The sequence below is a fragment of the Astyanax mexicanus genome, chromosome 24 (assembly GCF_023375975.1).
Source record: "Astyanax mexicanus isolate ESR-SI-001 chromosome 24, AstMex3_surface, whole genome shotgun sequence".
Lineage (NCBI taxonomy): Eukaryota > Metazoa > Chordata > Actinopteri > Characiformes > Acestrorhamphidae > Astyanax > Astyanax mexicanus.
This window is the reverse complement of record NC_064431.1, coordinates 22,414,509-22,434,876: the sequence shown is the minus strand read 5'-3', so window position 1 is coordinate 22,434,876 and position 20,368 is coordinate 22,414,509. Positions and strand designations below refer to the sequence as shown.

At 36.5% G+C, this 20,368-nt stretch overlaps 3 protein-coding genes across 3 annotated transcripts; 2 read left to right on the top strand and 1 right to left on the bottom strand.

Moving 5' to 3' along the window:
* Positions 1-1,949: 1,949 nt before the first annotated feature.
* b3galt6 (UDP-Gal:betaGal beta 1,3-galactosyltransferase polypeptide 6) lies at positions 1,950-6,288 on the top strand. The gene is made up of 2 exons (XM_007247727.3): positions 1,950-2,290; positions 3,875-6,288. The coding sequence occupies exon 2, from the start codon at positions 3,885-3,887 to the stop codon at positions 4,887-4,889; it is 1,005 nt and encodes a 334-aa protein (XP_007247789.2). The 5' UTR covers positions 1,950-2,290; positions 3,875-3,884; the 3' UTR covers positions 4,890-6,288.
* Positions 6,289-7,194: 906 nt separating this feature from the next.
* On the bottom strand, positions 7,195-10,734 carry si:ch211-160o17.6 (protein FAM107B). The gene is made up of 5 exons (XM_007247782.4): positions 10,560-10,734; positions 8,898-8,940; positions 8,629-8,773; positions 7,727-7,871; positions 7,195-7,380 (listed from the first exon to the last, which is right to left on the bottom strand). Exons 1-5 carry the CDS (start codon positions 10,581-10,583, stop codon positions 7,279-7,281), a joined length of 459 nt encoding a protein of 152 aa, XP_007247844.1. The 5' UTR covers positions 10,584-10,734; the 3' UTR covers positions 7,195-7,278.
* Positions 10,735-15,018: 4,284 nt separating this feature from the next.
* tmem167b (transmembrane protein 167B) lies at positions 15,019-19,540 on the top strand. Its single transcript, XM_022682743.2, has 3 exons — positions 15,019-15,157; positions 16,749-16,880; positions 17,288-19,540. Exons 1-3 carry the CDS (start codon positions 15,148-15,150, stop codon positions 17,368-17,370), a joined length of 225 nt encoding a protein of 74 aa, XP_022538464.1. The 5' UTR covers positions 15,019-15,147; the 3' UTR covers positions 17,371-19,540.
* The last annotated feature ends 828 nt before the right edge of the window (positions 19,541-20,368 follow it).

Below are 20,368 nucleotides of genomic sequence, written 5' to 3'. Positions count from 1 at the left end.
TTGAGTCACACAACATGCACAACCGTAACATTAACACTACGTACCTGAAATTGAGGAAATTTGACTTGTCAAGGCCTCTGACCCCATATGCATTTTTCAAAAACTGACTGTTGCTTGCTGCCCAAAAAAACATCTCTTGACAAATGTTAGAGGAAGATAAATAAGTATCAGTTGTGCTAATGGTTAAATAGAAAGTCTGTCTTCCTGTCTTAATAATGTATGGTCTGATATTTCTGACAATATTGACTTAGTATCTCGCCCATAATAGTGACATCTCAAATTGTAGACTTAGTTACTTGGTTACTAATAATTATGACTTACTTTATTTTAATGAATAAAATTTATAATTTTGCCTTTCATAGTATCTCATATTTATGATTTGGTGTCTTATTATGACTTCTTCTCAATCGTGACTTATATGTCCATATTTGCAACATTTACTGATGGTAAATGATGGTTTGGAGAGCCTGTTATCTGCTGGTGTTGGTTCACTGTGTTATATCAAGTGCAAAGTTAGTTTTAATTTTGTTCCATTGTCCAGTGTGGGCAGTTTGCCAAGTCCTGCTGGAAAATGAAACTAACTTGGGACTAGATTTGACACAGTGTATTAACAACATCACTGACCATCAGCAAATTTTGCGTTTCATTTGGAAATCAAGGGAGCAGAGTCTGGAGGAAGAGTGGAGAGACACACAGTCCAAGATGCTAGAAGTTTTCATGTCATCTGCTGGTGTTGGTCCCCTGTGTTATATAGATCAAGTCCAAAGTCAGCGCAGTGTTTTCCTGCAAAATCTTACAGAACTTCATGCTTTTCTTTGCTGACAACTTTTATGGAGATGCAGGTTTTATTTTCCTGCAGGACCTGGCACACTGCCCAAATTGCCAATTTTCTGAGACACTGATTTGTGAGTTTTAATTGGCTGCAAGCCATAATCATCAACAATAAAAGAAACCAAACGCTTAAAATGGATCATTCTGTGGGTAGTACATCTATAAAATATGAGTTTTACATTTTGACCTGAATTATGGTAATAAAGTAACTGCACCTGTTTTATGGGCCTTAGAGAGAGAAATATGCATATTCCCTCCAATCTTTCTTTTTTTGAGGAACACTGTTGCCAACATTACGATGGCGCTTTTGGGCCATACCAAAAAAATAAAAAAACGTTTCACTAAGGGAAAAAAGATATACAAGGATATTACGAGGATAAAGCCGTTATATTATGAGAATAAAGACATTTATTCATGACTGGAATTTACTGTATTTATGTTCCTTCGGTGCAAAAACTAAACTAAAAGGCAGGAAATGTCTACACAGTAGCGTGCACTCTCTCTGCACGAGAGGCTCTATCGGGACGCCACCACAGAAACATCTGCACACTGTATTATCTAACTGTAACACTAAAGTATTAATAATCAGCAGGGTAAAATGTAGATAACTGATGGTGATCAGCCCTATAACAGATAACAAGCGAAAATACTACGACTTTAATTTCTTAATATTACGACTTTTTTAATCTCGAAGTTTTAGACTTTATTCTTGAAATATAACGACTTTAATCTTGTAATATTACGACTTTTTAAAATTCGTAATATTACGACTTTAATCTTGAAATATCACGACTTTAATCTTGTAATATTACAACTTTTTAAAACTCGTAATATTACGACTTTTCAAAACTCGTAATATTACGATTTTATTCTTGAAATATCACGACTTTAATCTTGTAATATTCTGACTGTAATATTCTAATATTACGACTTTAATCTTCTTATATTACGTCTTTATTTTTGAAGTTAACTGTTTTTTTTTGTTTGTTTGTTTTTTATATGTCCCTAAAACGCCGTCGTACAACATGAAGATCCTCTGTCTGAACTGCTGAACTCTGTGTTGGACTGTGTTAGGTAGTGTTATGGCTGTGCTGTCCGCTGGGGGCGCTGTGTTCACCGCTGTTCCAGCTCACTGCCTGCGTCACCACCAGCCTACAGCTCCCTGCAGCTCCTGTCAGAGAGCGGAGGCTTTAGGAGGGAGAATGACGGCGTAAAAAAACCCGTATTTTATTATTAACCGTATTTCTGGAGTTATCTGTGAGTTAAATGCTCGCGGGTTGGGTGTGTAATGAGCGCGTTACCCGCGTCTAACGGTATCAGCCCGTTTAGCCTCTCTGAGCTGACTAGCTTAGCTTAGCTGTCTGTGTTGCCGGGCAGCAGCTAACCAGCAGCCACAGGCTAACAATGCAGCACAGCCCGTTATAGAGCTTCAGAAACCACTGCAGCGCCTGGAGAACAGGTAAACCAGCACTAAACAAACTGTTCACACTGTTTACATTGTCTTCTCTTCCAGTTCAGGTCTTTAGCTAGCTATGTTGGGTTAGTTAAGTAGCTAGTTAGCTAGTACAGCTCTGAAAAAAAAAGAAATCACTTCAGTTTCTGAATCAGTTTCTCTGATTTTGCTATTTATAGGTAACGTTACATGTTTGAGTAAAATAAACATTGTTGTTTTATTCTATAAACTACGGACGTTTCCAATTAAAAATGCTGTCATTTAGAGCATTTATTTGCAGAAAATGAGAAATTACTGAAATAACAAAAAAAGATGCAGATGCAAGATGAGTTTTCAGACCTCAAATAATGCGAAGAAACAAGATCATATTCATGAAGTTCTAAGAGTTCAGAAATCAATATTTGGTGGAATAACCCTGATATTTATTTACAGTTTTATGCATACTGGCATGTTCTCCTCCACCAGTCTCCACACTGCTTTTGGATAACTTTATTACAATCCTGGTGCAAAAATGCAAGCAGGTCAGCTTGGTTTATTGGCTTGTGATCATCCATCTTCCTCTTGATTGTTTTCCAGATGTTTTCAATTTGCTAAATTCAAAGAAACTCATCTTTTTTAAATGGTCTCATTTTTTTCCGGAGCTGTACAGTAACTAACTATCGTACAGTCTATGTAAGTTAAACACTAGTTAGCTAGTTAAATGTCTGTTATTCTTATAATCGACTTGTGTTGTTTTGAGTATCAGATTTATGAAATATGATGCAGTCATATTTATTTATTTTCTTTAATATGCTGCTGTCACTGTCTGCCAGGCTCCTCCAGCTACAGACAAAGCTCAACTTACCAGTCTGAAGTGATTCAAATCAGGGGTGGGCGATATGACCCTAAAATAATATCACAATATTTCATGGTATTTTCAAGATAATGATACACTTGGCAATATAACAAAACACTGAATGAAAATGTATTATTGCACACAATATGATATGGCACACCCCTAACAGAAGGCAATGATCCAGAATGTCATGATACTAATAACGCACTCCAAATATCTCCATATATCCAGGATTAAAGTAAAATAAATGATTTTGGACAGATATAATCCGTCCGGCAGTAGATATATAATGGGAAATGAGGTATTTTATTTTGCCAAACACAGCAAAAAAGTAGTACCCTGATGTGATAATTAGGGGTGGGTGATATGGCATGGAATCCGGGTTGAAAAGGACTTGATAACGAGTATGATTTATTTTTGTCTAATAACCTACCTCCACCTCTGCTTCTCCTCCAGCACATTTAGTCAATGCTCCCGACAGGGTTACCATATTAGTGATAGGGGCATACTGTTGTTACCCACACAAAGAAATCAATACTTTTACACCATTAGCATGCTCAAAGTAGCTCCAACCATTATTGGTAGGATTCTCAGGGCCCCTAACATTTAAAACGAGGTACTGAGAACTTTGAAAGAGCACAGCGTGCACGGCAGGCAAGCAGATACTTTTGGCAGTGTAGTGTATGTACATTAAAATATCAGTGTAATATTATACTTGCTTATTACTATAAATACTTTTATTTGCTTTCACCCAGCTGTGACATCATGAATTTTGTCCGCCTTGTCTGCCGCCACAAGACGGGCCTGGCCCTCTGCGTCCTCTGCTTCTTCGCTATGGTCCTCCTTTTCCTCGCCAAATGCACCTCAGAGACGCTGAAGCCGGCCGACTCCCCAGGAATGGCGCCACAAGCAGAGCCGCGTCGAGAGCACCCGCCGGCTCCTTCACAGGCCAAACAGCTCTCTGCATTCCTGGTGGTGCTCATCACCACGGGCCCCAAGTACACAGAGCGGCGCAGCATCATCCGCAACACGTGGTTGGCAAAGTTGGACCGGGAAATTCTTGCCCTGTTCGTAATCGGAACTGAGGGCCTATCAGCGGAGGACATCCAGAACCTGAACACGGAACAGGTACGACACCATGACCTCCTGCTACTCCCGGACTTGCGTGATTCCTACGAGAATCTGACACGCAAGCTCATCCACATGTACTCCTGGCTGGACCAGAAGGTGGATTTCAAATTTGTTCTGAAGGCGGATGACGACACCTTTGCTCGCCTGGACCTTCTTAAGGAGGAGTTGAAGGCCAAGGATCCCAGTCGCCTCTACTGGGGCTTCTTCTCTGGTCGTGGTCGGGTTAAAGCTGCCGGTAAATGGAAAGAAAGTGCGTGGGAGTTATGTGACTATTACTTACCGTATGCCTTGGGTGGTGGCTACGTGCTGTCCGCTGACCTGGTACACTACATTCGTCTCAATGCTGCTTTCTTGAAGACGTGGCAAAGCGAGGACGTCTCTCTGGGCGCCTGGCTGGCCCCCGTTGATGTGAAGCGTCTGCACGACCCCCGATTTGACACCGAGTACAAGTCGAGGGGCTGCAGCAATAAATATCTTGTCACGCACAAGCAGAGCTTGGAGGACATGCTGGAGAAACACCAGACCCTCGAAAGAGAGGGGCACCTGTGCAAGGAGGAGGTGAAGCTCCGCCTATCATACATTTATGACTGGAGCGTGCCGCCTTCGCAGTGCTGCCAGCGCAAAGACGGAATCCCTTGATTTCTTCCCGGGACAATTATGTCACTCCTTTCAGCTTTGTGTTGCTATTTATTTATTTATTTATTCGTTTATTTATCAATGTCGTCCATGCTTGACCCAACCCAAGTTTACATTCCGCGTTGGAGATTTACAAAGGTTTTTTCTTTTTTTTTTCTTTCTGTAATCCAGTTATGATGACTGGGCGTGTTGCGTACTCTGGATGCGCAAAGCTCTTTGTCTTTGCCTGTGTTTTGACTGATTGTACAAGGCTGAGTTATTATGAGAAAAGCCTTTGAGAGAGAGAGAAGCGATTTGGCTGCTGTTTACCCTCTTCCCTTTGCCTTGTTCCTCACTGAATGTCCAGTCTCTTTTGCACACGGACAGAATCCATATCCATTGCTGATTTCTAGGGCTGGTCTGAATAGCATTTTAGATTTTTTCCTGTACTTAGTATCACCCTTACAAACATTACTCACAATACAGAATAAGCCATAATGTGACGTTTCTTCAGTGTTGCAGTTAAAAGTGTACACTGTAGGCCATACATACCAGTGATGGTGGGAATGAACTGAAATCTGCCATGCTGTAAGGCATGTAGCTGAGAAAGCAGATATTTAATTAAAGTATTATATCTTATTAGATAATTCAAGCCCTCATGCTGGTTGGTTTTTAGGCATATTTTATATTTTCGATACAGTTGCCACGTGGTAATGGTAAGGCTGGACAATATGGTAAAAAAAAAAAAGTATAATTGCAGTACATTTCTTAATTTTTGTTGATAATATATCAACGTAAATAGAATATATGTCACAGAAAAAAAGCTTCCAGGAGTGCCTAAATTGGATGTCTGTGTTTCTTTAAAATTTATATGCCTATTTATGTAAAGCACCCTATAATGAATGTCAGTCAGTGAAAGATGCTGTAAATAATAGGTTAGAAAGTATTACCTTCATTGAAACATTTTGTATGGCGGTATATATATAGATATTGAATTATTGTCCAGTCGTACTCTATGATGAGGTGCCGTGGATGCTTAGCATACATTTGATTATGATGATATTATTAACTGTGCTTTTTTTTGTTTAATGAACTCTAATTTTTGTGCCTTAACAAAAGGCTAAGCTTCCAACTTCTACAAACACCAGTGTTACAAATTTACACAAGAGTATTCAGATAACTTGGGCCAGCCCTACTGATTGTGGATTAAAAAAATGAGCTCCACAGAGATACTGAGAAAATGAATTGACGAAAGCCGCTTTTATTGGATGAAGGTGACTTTGTTTTTTGTTAATGCTGAAAGTATTAGCCCTGTAAATGCTTTATGCCAGTGTGCCCTATTAATAACACCCTCAAATGTTACTACTGAACAGTAGATTATACCTCTTGTTCTTTTATTATTAAATGTTCTGTTTTTACATGATGCAGCTGATCAAGTCTTGTTACTTTACTGATGTCTCAATAATGCCATGACCCACCAGTGGATCTAAACATATATTATGCAATTTATTATCTTAAAAACAAGCCTGTTCCTGTATAAGCTTTGTTTTCACTGTAGCTGGGTCAGGAACATTTTAATGTTACGAATGTTGTGTACACATAATATATAGAATTTTAGATTAAGTGATTTTTAGAGGTTTTTTAATCCAGATAAATGGACTGTAGCCTTACAAAATGCCATGTGGTGCGAACATGATTTATCTTAAAATGAATTCATTTCAGTTATGTAATGAGTTCATGAATAATATATAATAATACGATATAACTTTACATTACAGCCTTCTTAACTGTGCTTTACTGGACTGATTTGTCTTGTAAATCACATAAAACCAGTAGAAAGCTTTAAAATACCATCAACTTAAGCATACAATATCAGTCATTCCTTTTTTTTTTTTGTTACTTCCACAAAAATTATATACTTGTATTATTTTATTCTTTACAGTTACTGGTATTACAGGTTGCACCACATGCTATTTATGTGATTGTGATGAGTAACAGTAAAATTTTAATTATCTTATATTTGGTCAAAGGTTAAAGTAAGTATAAATAATATATCATATTTACATCCTGTATATGTCATTTATTTAATGCATTTAAATGTTCTTTTAATGTTATAGCTGTAATATATTTAAGGGTTTCAGGGGTTAATTGTATTCAGTTATAATATACATTTAAATTGAATAGGAAACAATACTACTTTTATTGTTTACAGTAAGGTCTGAGTTTTCCAAGTGTAGATTTTTTTTGTTTGTTTTCTGTGATTTGTTTGATTCCTTGGTGCTTTAGAGCTTGATACTTTGGAGTATTGAAATTTAATTGATGCCATTCATTCCAAATGAGTAAATTTTATTGAAATCATTGTACAAAATCAGTGACAATAGTTGCAGTTGGTTTTAGTAGCAGCGAAATATCACTAGTTGCCAAGAACTCGGACACGTCTCAGGTTGTCCCTCACCCGCACAAACTCTGGTGTGTTCTTCAGATCTTCCTGCCTTTTCTGCTCTTCTCGTTCATACTGAGGATAGAGCAGGATCTCATATTAGTGCACAACTTAGAGATTATACAAGGTAGAGAAAGAAGAGTGTGGTTTCTTTTCCAAGTCTCTTAATCCAGTCCCTGATTACTAGCCATTATGGGTTTGGTTTGTTTTCCAGACCAAGATTAAGCCTAGTCATGCACTATATTTTTCTTTCAATGGAAAATCTCCATTCAAAATGCTGTGTAGACTACGCTTATACTCTGTCTGGGAAACTGGAAAACTTTTATTTAACTGTAGTTAACTGTGTTACTGTAGTCTGCTGTTGTCAGGACTGTTTTTGTAGTGGTGGGATGGTGTTATGAGAACTGAGAGGTGGGCTTACTGCCATCAGTCTTTGTCGTCTCTTGTGCAGCTCCTGCTGGAGGTCTGTGAGGGCCTGCAGAGCTTGCTCTCTCTCTCTGTGCTGCTCCAGCCTCCTCTGTTCCATCACCTTCTTCAGCTCCGACTTCTCACTAGGCAGCAGACCCCTGTGCACACACCGGAAGGACCAAAGTGAAAAAGAGTGAGGTAGAGCGATGTGAAGTGATGTAGCACAAGACAAGGTAAGATAGCAAGGCCGAACAAGGTATAGTGAGGTAAAACGAAGAAGAGTCAGACAGAGTGAGGTAGAGGGAAGTAGCTGTCAGCTGGGCTTTGTTTTCTCTCAGGGTCAGCGGGTTCTGAACGTAGGCTCATTGGCCCATTTATCCACATCCAAAGCAGCTCAGAAAGGCTGTGATTCGCTTTGGCCCAGTGTGGGGAGGTCACGCCCGAGGTAAGAGGCTCTCCCTTATCCCGGGGATTGACCCCTTGGACCACCCACTCATCCACAGGTAAACAAAACACCAGCTTGATCATCATTCCCCTTCATCATTACCTTGCAGGAATAGCCTGTACAACTTGTTAAACAAGATCATTTTATGTTTTTTTTCTTTTCTTTTTTCTTTTCATAATGTGAAATCAGTGAAGTATTTTTCCCAAGAATAACAAGAAATCACATCAAAATAAAAAAATGTCAAAATAACAATAAAGCAATAAATTTAAATCAAATCAAAATACTAAGAAAAAGCTCAAAATAAATCGTATAAATGAGCAAAACGAGAAGGCATATCACAGTATACTCAAAAATAATAGGGAAAATTGTACTTTATAATGACAATTGTTAAAATAAGCAGGTGTAATGGAGCCGTCTAACACTAGATCCTTACCATTTGACCCTGAACTGAATGAATTCTGTAAACCCACCATCTGTGGCTGAGCAGCAGCTCTCGGTGCAGGCCTCTGTGGCTGGGCGACTCCAGCATTGGGTTGGACTGTTTCTTGGGCAGAACAAGGTCGTCTTCACTGTCTGTCGTCTGCTGGTGGACTGGACCTTCAGAAATTGAGTTTTCTGACAGACAGAAAGAACAGACATATTTAATAATGAAGACTCCCTGTCCAGTGCATTTAAATGCACTGGAAACAGTCATTATGGATAATAATAAATAAAAAAAATGCAGGGCTAGGACTCCTACCTTCCCTGTGATCTCTGTTCCGTACATTCCCAGATGGCATCACCTTCATTGTTCATTAGAGCACAGAAGAAGTGTAAAGGTAATGAAATTTCATTCATACTTAAGTTTAAGCACATGCAGATTTAGTGGAGTATGGTAGAGTAGAAAATAATTATAAAAAAACACAAACATAAGAATTAGGATTAGAATCAATATGTATTTACTTACAGTGTGGAATTGATATTATGAGTATGTAATTCTGTAATGGGATTTTTCTCTTTTTCTTTGGCTGTTCTGTTGGATTTTGTTTGTTATTCTTCACTCTTACCACTACTGCCATTACAGCCCTAACATAACAGAAAAACTTCCCTTTTTTACAATGTTATAAAGAACTGTGTCAAAAAATCATGAGCAGATATGTTGAAAAGGACATTGGTGGGATTTAGAACTGTCTACAATAATACAAGTCCTAAAAAAATCTTCCTAACAGAACTACAAAATATTTCAAAAAGATATAAAAGAGATGACAGAAATAATCTCCTAAACTATGCTCTTAAAATAATGAAGTTTAAAAAAAAAAAAACCATTTTTTAGAATAATTTACAAATATCGAGAAATTATCTAAAAATAAACAAAAAATACTTCTAAGAACTACAAATATATATATAAAAATCGTAATAAATCTTAAAATAATGGTGGATAAATTCACTTAATAAAGAGTGCTAGATTCCCTGTAAACTGCTAAAATATACATCATTCAAAAGAAGGTGTTTCACAAAATAACATTTTGCAAAGCAAAAAGAATGTTTCTCTACATAATAAAATCACAAAATATCAAACATATTTCTTAAAATAAAATGTCACAAAATATTGAGAAATCATCTACAAATAATAATAATACATTTTCTGGAAATCGTTAAAAAACATATCCAAATAATAATAATAATAAAGTTTTTTAAAATCATAAAATCTCAAAACAAGTATAAAGTTTCCCATAATAATGAAATATAATCTGAAAATAAGGAGAAACATTTGACTCAAAGTTATGTTCTTCAAAATATAAAATGTTCAAACGTTTTGCAAAACAATGTGTTTTCATACACCAAATTTCTCTCTCAGAAATGATGACAGAGCTGAACCAGCACCTCTCTGACCCAGTTTCACCAAATGCCTAATCTTCCTCAATCCAGATTATTTAAAAAATGATCCAGCTGGCAAAACAACCAAAACAGCCTTTTATACACATAAACTCCAACCTATACTAGAATATGACTAAATGTACAGTATGAATGCTGTCAACAATCAGACCTTGCATCTCCCAAAAAAAACTACATTTAAAAGTTTACTAGAAAACCAGAATATTTACCTAACTTTCAATAGTCAATTAAACTATTTTATTTCAAGCCATTTTAGAGCATTTCTATTGGTCCATTTATCATAAAATCTGGACTACTCTCAAATGAAAATTATTCTGTCAAAAAGTGAAAAATACTCAAATAAAGCTACATTTGTTTTATTTAACATAAAATAATAATGTGTAAAAATAACACTTTATTTAGACTTATTTCTAGAAGTATTTATGAATCATATCATAACCTATGCAGCTAATCCAAGAATTTATAGTATCATTAGTATTACTTATTTCCTTAAATAAAGCAGGACAGCTTTATTATTATAAATTACCTGTGTGGTATAATATAACAGCATTGTGGCGTATGTTGTCTCAGCAGGAGGTTTCAGCAGGGTCCGGCGTAGGGAGGGGGGTCTTCCTGCGCCCGACTCTCAGAGCGGTTATAGGAGCTGCTGTGAGGACAGTTTGAGGAGGAAGGAAAGTGTGGGACCTGATCAGCAGATGCACGTAAGGACATTAGCCGTGTAATCACACCTCTGGCAGGTGAAGAAAACCAGGCTCAGTCATATTTAAGACCGAGCAGATGGTGGCCTGCAGGTGGAGAGCTGCTGTACAGCCAGCCTGCTGAATCTTCTCCCAGTCAACACAGACTAATAACAACAAAAGCTCAGAAAAGGAAATAATTCAAAGTATACTTACACAAATAGCAATGCTATTTGAATGTAGGATAAATACATTACCAGGAACAATAAATGATTAAACATTTAGAATAATATAGGCAACCCTTGGACATATTTATTAAGCTAAGCATACAGAAGTAGTGTGCAACACGTGCAAGCTCCAAAGCATGCTCTGAAGACAGCAGTAGTGGTAGTGACGAGCATGCTATTGGAAATGTGTACCTTCAGAAGTATGTTCAGAAAAGGTAGGGCCACTGGTTGGAGAACCTCATTAAGGTAACATTGGAATGTCAAAGTGTCTGTAATGAACGCCTGTCATTAGGCAAGGAGCCCATAGAATTATGATATTAATCTGCTGAGTCCTATTTTGTTGGCAATACATCTCTTCTGCAGGGACTAGACAAACTGTGTGTTAATGTGCATTTAAATATCTGTGTCAAAGTATACATAGTATACACCCAAGTATTTACTATACATTTATCGTCAAAGAAATGGAGATACATCTTATCTTATTTAATTTAAATAAGTACGAGAGCATCTCAAAAAAATTGAATATCATTGAAAAGTTACTTTATTTCAGTATTTCTGTTAAAAATGTGATACTCTTATACAGCTCTGGAAAAATAAGAGACCATTCAAAAATGAAAACCTCTGGAATATAATCAAGAGGAAGATGGATGATCACAAGCCATCAAACCAAGCTGAACTGCTTGATTTTTTTGCACCAGGAGTGGCATAAAATTATCCAAAAGCAGTGTGTAAGACTGGTGGAGGAGAACATGCCAAGATGCATGCAAGCTGTGATTAAGAATTGTTTATAGAATAAAACCACATGTTTATTTTACTCAAACATAAACCTATAAATAACAAAATCAGAGAAACTGATTCAGGAACTGAAGTGGTCTTTCAATTATGGCTTACAGCTAATAAAACCACCAAAAATTTGAATATTATTTAAAATAATTGGTACTTTTAGCAGTGTGGGCAGTGTGCCAAGTCCTGCTGGAAATAAAATCTGCATCTCCATAGAAGTTGTCAGCAGAGGGAAGCATGAAGTGCTGGAAGATTTTCCGGGAAAACACTGCACTGACTTTAGACTTGATAATAAAACACAGTGGATCAACACCAGCAGATGACATTAGTAAGTTTTGTATTTTATTTGGAAAGAATCTGGAGGAAGAGTGGATAGACACACAGTCCAAATTGCTTGAGGTCTAGTGTGAAGTTTCTACAATCAGTGATGAGTTGGAGGCATCTGACATGGTGTCAAAAGGTTCATGTTGATTATCTGCTTCAGGGTGCCCTCTATTCCGTAGGCAAAACTTCTCTTCTACAGGGACTAGACCAGCTGTTTGTTTGAGTGCACATTTGTGTCAGCAATAGGTGCAACTTAAAATACCTAAAAATAGCAGTTATTAGAAGGGATGTTCATAAATATAGAAACATATTTGCCTTTACTGCCTAGCAGTGCCGCTGAGCCCCTCCATGCCCTCCCTCTAATGCTGGAACATTGGATTTGCAGATGCTGCTGGTCCAGCAGCACGTGAGTGTGATGCTAAGACGGATGGCCTACGCACTCGGGCACTCTGCCATGCACTCTGAAAGAGCAGCTTCCAAGGAGACACAGACGACAGCTGACTGCGCCGTATGTATTCACCCAGGTGCCAAGAAAGCCGTCTATGGTCCTGCCAGGACCCTCAAAGCGTGATTATGTGTGAAGGGGACACGGGTGCTTATCTCAGTACAGTGTATCAGTGGCTGGCTGCATTGGATTTGACAGCAGTTAATGGTGTTATGGTGTTATGTAATGCACTGGTGGTCTTTTCCTATATAAAAAGCCAGGGATGGGTTGATGCAGGAGTTCTCAAGAGCTATAATCTTGCATCTGTTGAAATCTGTGGATGCAGACCAGCACATAGTTTGTATAGCCTATTGGGCCCATTTGGGAAGCCCACTCAGAACCTATTCCCACCTAATGTAGATACCATGTGACTAGTTACCATGAGGCATGGACTTATTTTGGTCACTCAGCTTTGGTTCACCCTCTGGATGTGAACTTTTAGCCATGAAGAAAAAAAGGTTCCTAGACAAGACATCCCAAGTTGCAAAAATTTATTTTAGGGAGGTACCCATGGACCTGGACTTGGATTTATATATATATATATATATATATATATATATATATATATATATATATATATATATATATATATATATATATATATATATATATATATATATCCTGGGGAAAAAACACTGGTCGTCCCCACTAAAAACTGATTGCCTGAATCAAAGACTCTTTGCAGAGAACAGGCCAATCAGAACCCTCTTCCTCTCTTTCACACATGCGATTGGGGAAAAAAGTCTGTGTCGCCTTCACATGCATTTGTGTTCACTCTTGAGCCATTTGTTCCAGATTCTGGGAGATTTTATCTGACTCGCGGGCATCAGGGAGCTGTTATTGATATGCGGTAGACTTCCGCATTTCCGGGAGACTTGGGAAGTCTGCTAGACTCATACCATAAGAACCACTAGTCTGAAACACTCCTTATAACTTTAGCAAGAGTGAGCAAGTAGGCAGATATAAACAGTAACATTGATTTACAAGACCTCAATCAACACCCAAAAGATTGATTCCAAAGTGGGCTGTTCTTACAATTTATTTGTAAGGCTTCTTTCAGCTGTTCCACTCAGACATCCAATTAGCCTCCCGGTGGGAAAGAGGTAAAGATAAGCAGATTACAGTTTAGTTGTTGATAAGCAAAAGTAAGCTCTGACCAAACATTCACAACACACAGTCTCCCAACTCATCTGATGTCATTTGTTGCATATGTTCCAAATATGGAGGTCTTTTAATAGGAGGGGTGATTTTTGTCATGTCCAACACAAGCCCTGCTAATAAGCAGTCTACTTTCTATGCATTTTATGCACATCGAAAAAATTCATTTGTAATCCAGTGTACAGTGTTTAAAATATTATTTCTATAAAGTTTATTTTTATTATTAAATAATTCAGCACTTCTTATTTTGGAGCATTTTATTTTAGGCTCCATATGCTTTATATTGTTATTATCACAACATAAATAATAAGCCACAATATAATCATACTAACATAATACCAAATTTTACAAAATAGTTAGCAGAGAATCACTAGTAGAGAGAAGAATACCCACTTGAGAATCTCTTACAGTTTTGTTTGACCACCAGGGGGCGCTCCCCAGTGAGTCTAAATTGAATGGGTTCTTATGGCAACAGTACCTCCTCTCTTATGGAGCAAAATCAGAAATTATACAGCTCTGGAACAAAGAGTCCACTTCAGTTTCTGAATCATTTTCTCTAATTGTGCTATTTATAGGTAGATGTTTAAGTAAAAGGAACATTGTTGTTTTATTCTATAAACTACAGACAACATTTCTCTCAAATTCCAAATAAAAATATTGTAATTTTGAGCATTTATTTGCAGAAAATGAGAAATGACTGAAATAACAAAAAAGATGTATTGCTTTTAGACCTCAAATAATGCAAAGAAAACAAGTTCATATTCATAAAGTTTTAAGAGTTCAGAAATCAATATTTGGTGGAATAACCCTGGTTTTAATGCATCTTGGCATGTTCTCCTACATCAGACTTTTTGTATGACTTTATGCCACACCTAGTGAAAAAGATTCAAGCAGTTCCGCTTGGTTTGATGGCTTGTGGTCATCCGTCGTCCTCTAGATTATATTCCAGATGTTTTCAATATGGTAAAATCAAAGAAACTGAAGGTCTCTTGTTTTTACCTAGAGCTGTACATATTTAAATTTATTTTTTCTTTTCTTTTTTTGAAATATGGTTTGTAATCTGTCTTTTGAACTAATGCTTTGACTATAACTTATTTGTATGACAATTAACAATAAAAAGGTAGTTAGCTGGTTAGTTAACTACCAGGCTTTTATTTTGAAACTAAGTAAAAAGCATAACACTGTCTGCAAAATATATAGTTATCGTAGCTAGCGAAATTAACGTCACTGTTTGGATGAGATTATACACAAATAATTGAAATAAACAATTTAATTGATTTAGATTTTCACATTTTAAACCATATGTAGGGTCTTTTAATTTGTAGCGTTTCTCCGCGGTCTCTCAGTCCGGGAAGTGTCAGGGCTGGAGTGGAGGCTGGTTATGGGAGGCGAGTATAGAGCGGCTAGAGCAGCCGGAGCTCCAGATTCACTTTAATTAGAGCGGAACAGAGCGCTGCCAACATGACCAACGGTGAGTCCGGTAACGGATTACATTAGTCCTGTTTTATTTAACCGTTTCCTAAAGCGGGGCACGGGCCGTTGTGTGTTTTCAGTGAGTTAGCTGCAGGCTAGCTGTGGGAGCTTCTCCGGGCTGTTTATGTGGACGTGGCTGGTTTTAACTGAGTATTCAAAACCCGGGTCACATTTAACGTTACCCGCTCTGAGTGGGGTTTCATTAAACTTAGCAATTTTATTAATTCAGGTTTTTGGTTGTTAATACGTCGTTTATAGCCGCTAATACCATTGCTTTCATAAACGTCATGTAGTCTTGACAGGTATCAGATAGCTACAGAGATAGCTTAGCTTAGCTTAGCTTAGCTTAGCCTAGTTAGCTTTGTTTGCTAGTAATAACTACAAATTTATTATGTTACATTTATCTATCCAGTTGTTTTAATGTCATTTTGGTTAATATAATTTTGCTCATTCACTTAAAACGTCGTTATATTGTTAAATTGATAAGATAGTTTTTCTTTAATCTGTGTTTTTAATGTTGTGTAATTAAGCATTTACCTTAGCTGACTAGCTAACTAAGTAACCAATCAGATTAAAGCTAGTGTTAAATGTTATCTACCTGTGGCTGCCTGCTTTAAAGACTGTAGTAGATGTTAGAAACATCATTGGCTACACCATTTATTTTTTTTATTATTATGTGTAACTATAATAAAACTGTAGAGCTGCAACTAATGACTATTTTAGCAGTCGAATAATGTATGCCCATTCTATATATATTTTGATTGGTCGAATAGTTCTGATTATTTTTGATCATGCCCTCCATTTGTGTTTACTATTGGTGAGGATCCTGAGTCAATGCATGTTTTACTGCACACTGACAGCTAAACCTTTAGGGCCCCAGACCCATTTTGCGCTACATATTGATAGTTTGATGTACCTATATTAGCCTAAAAAAGTTGCATATATTATAGGAAACGTTCACACATGCCCGAAGCCTTATTCTTAAAACGAAATTATACTCTATTATGTCTTCAGTTGAGATCTAAATATTAACATATATTTACAAATTTATATATTAGCTTTTGATCAAATATGTCGTTTTTTGTAATAATAATATTGACATAGATGTGTATAATAAGTATGTTAATGTGTGGTTTTTATATTATAAATTTTTAACTCTATTTTGACGTCTATTTTTATGTGTCATACATTGGACTTTTACATTGTTTAATGTCCATTTTCTATGTTATTTCTATGTATTATAAGGATGCACCAAATTTTATTCAGCTGAAAATGGGTGGAAAAGCACTTTGTGTGTTCTGCTTAATAAATAGAAATTCGAAATTGGTGAACAGTAGTGTTTACTTTAAAAAGCAAGACAAAATATATATAGATCAAGATATTTATCAAGATAGCTTATAAAAGCTTACTTTTAACAAATTTAAAATAGTATTTAAAAAAAACGGTGCCTATTGATCTCTGTAGCTAGCACATTGTGCTAGCAAGCCAGTACAAACCCAGTGAAGAAACTTGATACACAAAACAAAAAATACAAATCTGAGATTATTAAGGAGCAGACATATAAGGAGCTATGTCTGTTTTATTCACAGTGTACTCTTTTGACGGAATCCTTGTGTTTGGGATTCTGTTCATTTGCACGTGTGCGTACCTGAAAAAGGTCCCTCGTCTGAATAGCTGGCTTCTGTCGGAGAAGAAGGGGGTGTGGGGAGTCTTTTACAAAGGTATGCTGTGTTTTTCTCACTTTGTCCACTCCCATGGCTTCATGTTATACTGATACTGATACTATATATATATATATATATATATATATATATATATATATATATATATATATATATATATATATATATACTATATGTCAATAAAAATGAAACTATTCAAACTGTACATTGTATAGTGGCTTGAAATGTCATTGTTTATTTGGAGGAAAAAAAACATTTTCAATAACTTATTCTTAAATATTTTTTAATTTCTGTGTCTTTTTCATTCATTGATTTTCTGCATGTATTAAACTTTCGCATAAGCTTAATGCATGAAACACTTGGTAGAGAAGATAAACAGTACTCTGCAAAAAAAAAAAAAAAAAATTTGACCGTGTATTACTATGTATTGTTTTGACCCTCCACAGCTGCGATCATTGGGACGCGACTGCACTTTGCCGTGGCGCTGTCCTGTTTGGGGATGGCGTTCTACCTGGTCTTCCTGAAATGACACGCACAGAGCAGCTGCATGGACACTGTTTGGACAATGTGCCCTGGAATGCAATTGAAAATGGGGTACTGGCAAGTGCTGCCATCTGCTGGTGAGGCGGCACACAGGCTCTGCTCCACCGTTCTGGCTCCTGTGTGGCCTCCACATACACAGATACACATCCACAGTTCAAATTCCGACTGAAGTGAAGTTTCCCTTGATGATTTGATGATTTGCTTTAGGCTTGACTTGGAGAAAGATGACCCCAGGACATGATATACAGAAATGTGTCTATCCTGATTGAGTGTCAAAACAGATAAAAACTATGTATTGGGACAAACAACTCCCCTCAATAAGCCTGTGTGTTTAAATATTCATCCTGTAACTTAACTGGGTAGAAAGTATGTTTTGGGCCAAAATGAAGAAACACTATTATCTTTTTTTTTCTGGATTATTTACAATGGATCCTTTTAAGGAGGGAAAAAGTTTGTGGGTCTTTTTTTTTTGTCTTGGCTGTACATAATATTCAGTCGTTTGATTGATCTTAGCTTTCTTAAAACATGCTATCATTTGGCACTGCTGTGCTAACATTATAATAAATGTTCTATCACCCATTTTTAAACTAGCAAACTTGGGGCCCATCCACACGTATCTGGATATTTTAAAAACTAAAAGTTTTTGACTGAGTTTTATCACATTCATAGAAAAATGTTTTCACACCAGAAAGTCTGGAACAGAGCCCGGAACCAAATGCGTTTGTTACATTGTATACTGTACATTTAGTCATTTTTGTTTATTGAGCACTCTAAATAACTTTGATGCATTTTGTCATCATCACTAATGTGGTCAATCCCTCTATACCCTACACTGATTGGCTTGTTGAAGGGTGTGTGTAGGATGGTGGTATGTTGTCAATTTCGTGAGTTGCCTTTTCCTCCCACTGCCTAGAATATGACCCCCTTCAAATGGGCAGGCGAAAGTTCCGCAAAGGAACGACTGTAACAGGTTCCACTCAGATTCCTTTTATTTCTGGCTTATAAAGAAGGGTTAATCTACAGTTACAGTATATACAGAAATTATAAACTTAATCTACCACCTTGTCACACTGCAGACAAGGTGGTAGATTCAGACTGAAACCACCTCTTCTGGTCAGCTCAGATTTTGATAATTTGTCCCAGAATGTGGTTTGTGGCACTTTTCATGTGTGCTATTTTGGTTTAAACCAAACTGCACTGAAAACACTCTTCAGTGTAGTTGTCATGTGAACAGGGAAAACAAGAAAACACAATGAACAAGGTCACATTGCAAGCATTTGTCTGGCTGACTCTCATAACCTCCTTACTGTCTATGTAGTGAATTATACAAGTCATAAAACGTTGGCATCTGTGTGCAGGTACCACTAGATTTCAGATTTCCACATATTAATAATTAAATTAATAATTAGTAATAAGAAGTAATTTGAGTATTTTTTTTCTACTTTGTGGTGTGTTGATACTTTTGCCCCTTTCTAGTCAGAAGTAGTGTCAAATACAGAGAAAGAGATATCTTATTTTTTTATTAAAAATCCAGATACATGTGGACAGGGCCTTTAGCTCTATGGGATGAATTGGAGGCCTTTAAATCTTTGTTCCTGATCAAGATATTAACTAAAAGATATCAAAATATTCACCAGTTTCCATCTTCTGCAGTTGGATTTGCACGTGACATTACTGTACCTTTCACACTCTATCATATGTCTCACATGGTGGTCATTCTGTAAATACACATCCTTATTCTCTACCTGTGCAGAAGGATCAGTACAATATGATGGGAGTGGAATGTTTGATATACATTGTAAATATATGTGAGAAATATAGATATACATTATTGGGAACCTTCAGAAACATTGTAATGGTCTGGGTGGGGTTCTTTTGTTTTATTTTCTAAAGCAATACTTTGCTAACTAATTTGTGGTGTCTCGGTTTTTAGTGAGATTTAGCAGAATGTCACTTTTAATAAAGTTGGAAATTGGCTCACATACTTCACTTATTTAATCCGTAAACACTTAGTAAATGCCAAAGTGGTCATAGCCTTGATGTCAACATTGATGCTGTGCTGTTCTTATGAAGCATCTTTGCTAGCTAATGTAAAACTGAAGGTTTTGGAATCCTTGTTTTTTTTGTATTTCAAATAAAGATTATACATCCTTTCATGATGCAGAGCACTGAGTGTTAATGGTTAAGGATAAAAAGACATATCACAATAATTACTCACTTATTTAGATCTAGATTCCATTCATTGTCATTGCATGTTACATACAACGAAATTCAGGGTTCCTATGGGGGGGCTTAGCCACATCATGCCACACCTCAGTACATTGACTTATTGTATAATATATAAACATATCCTTAATTGTTTTTTTTTGTATATAAATTTTATTGAATTGTTTTGCTTACCTCAGTATTGCTCTTTTAGGTGCAAGTTTTAACATAATCTATTTATTAACAGAGATGTAAAAAGAACATACAACAGGAGTATTCAGGTATTCTGAGACATTATAAGACATGATTTGTTAGATTTTGTGATAGTGAAGTCATTAAACAAATAAGTTATAGTCATCAAACAAAGAAGAAATAAAATGCATCTTAGTTGTATGTTAGAAGGGCCCATGTCCTAAATTCTCAATATATTTGTGGTTTTATGTATTTGTGAGGAGAGAGTTTTAAATCAATTCATCAATCTTACCATAAAAAATATATATATATGATAATCAAAGAACAACACAATTTAAAGTACACATACTTTACAGTTTAAACAAATATGGCTGATTAAAGTGAATAATTTTAAAATATTCTAATTTTTTTCTGTATATTGCACAGTTATGTGTTCACGTGGATTCTTTTAGTTAATGTCGAGGTGCATGCAATTGCGGGTCAATGCCACAGGGTGGAAGCCTAGCTCAGCCCCACATGAAATTGCATTAATAGGATATTTTACAAATAAACATTTAATATTAACATTTAAAAATCATATAGATCGA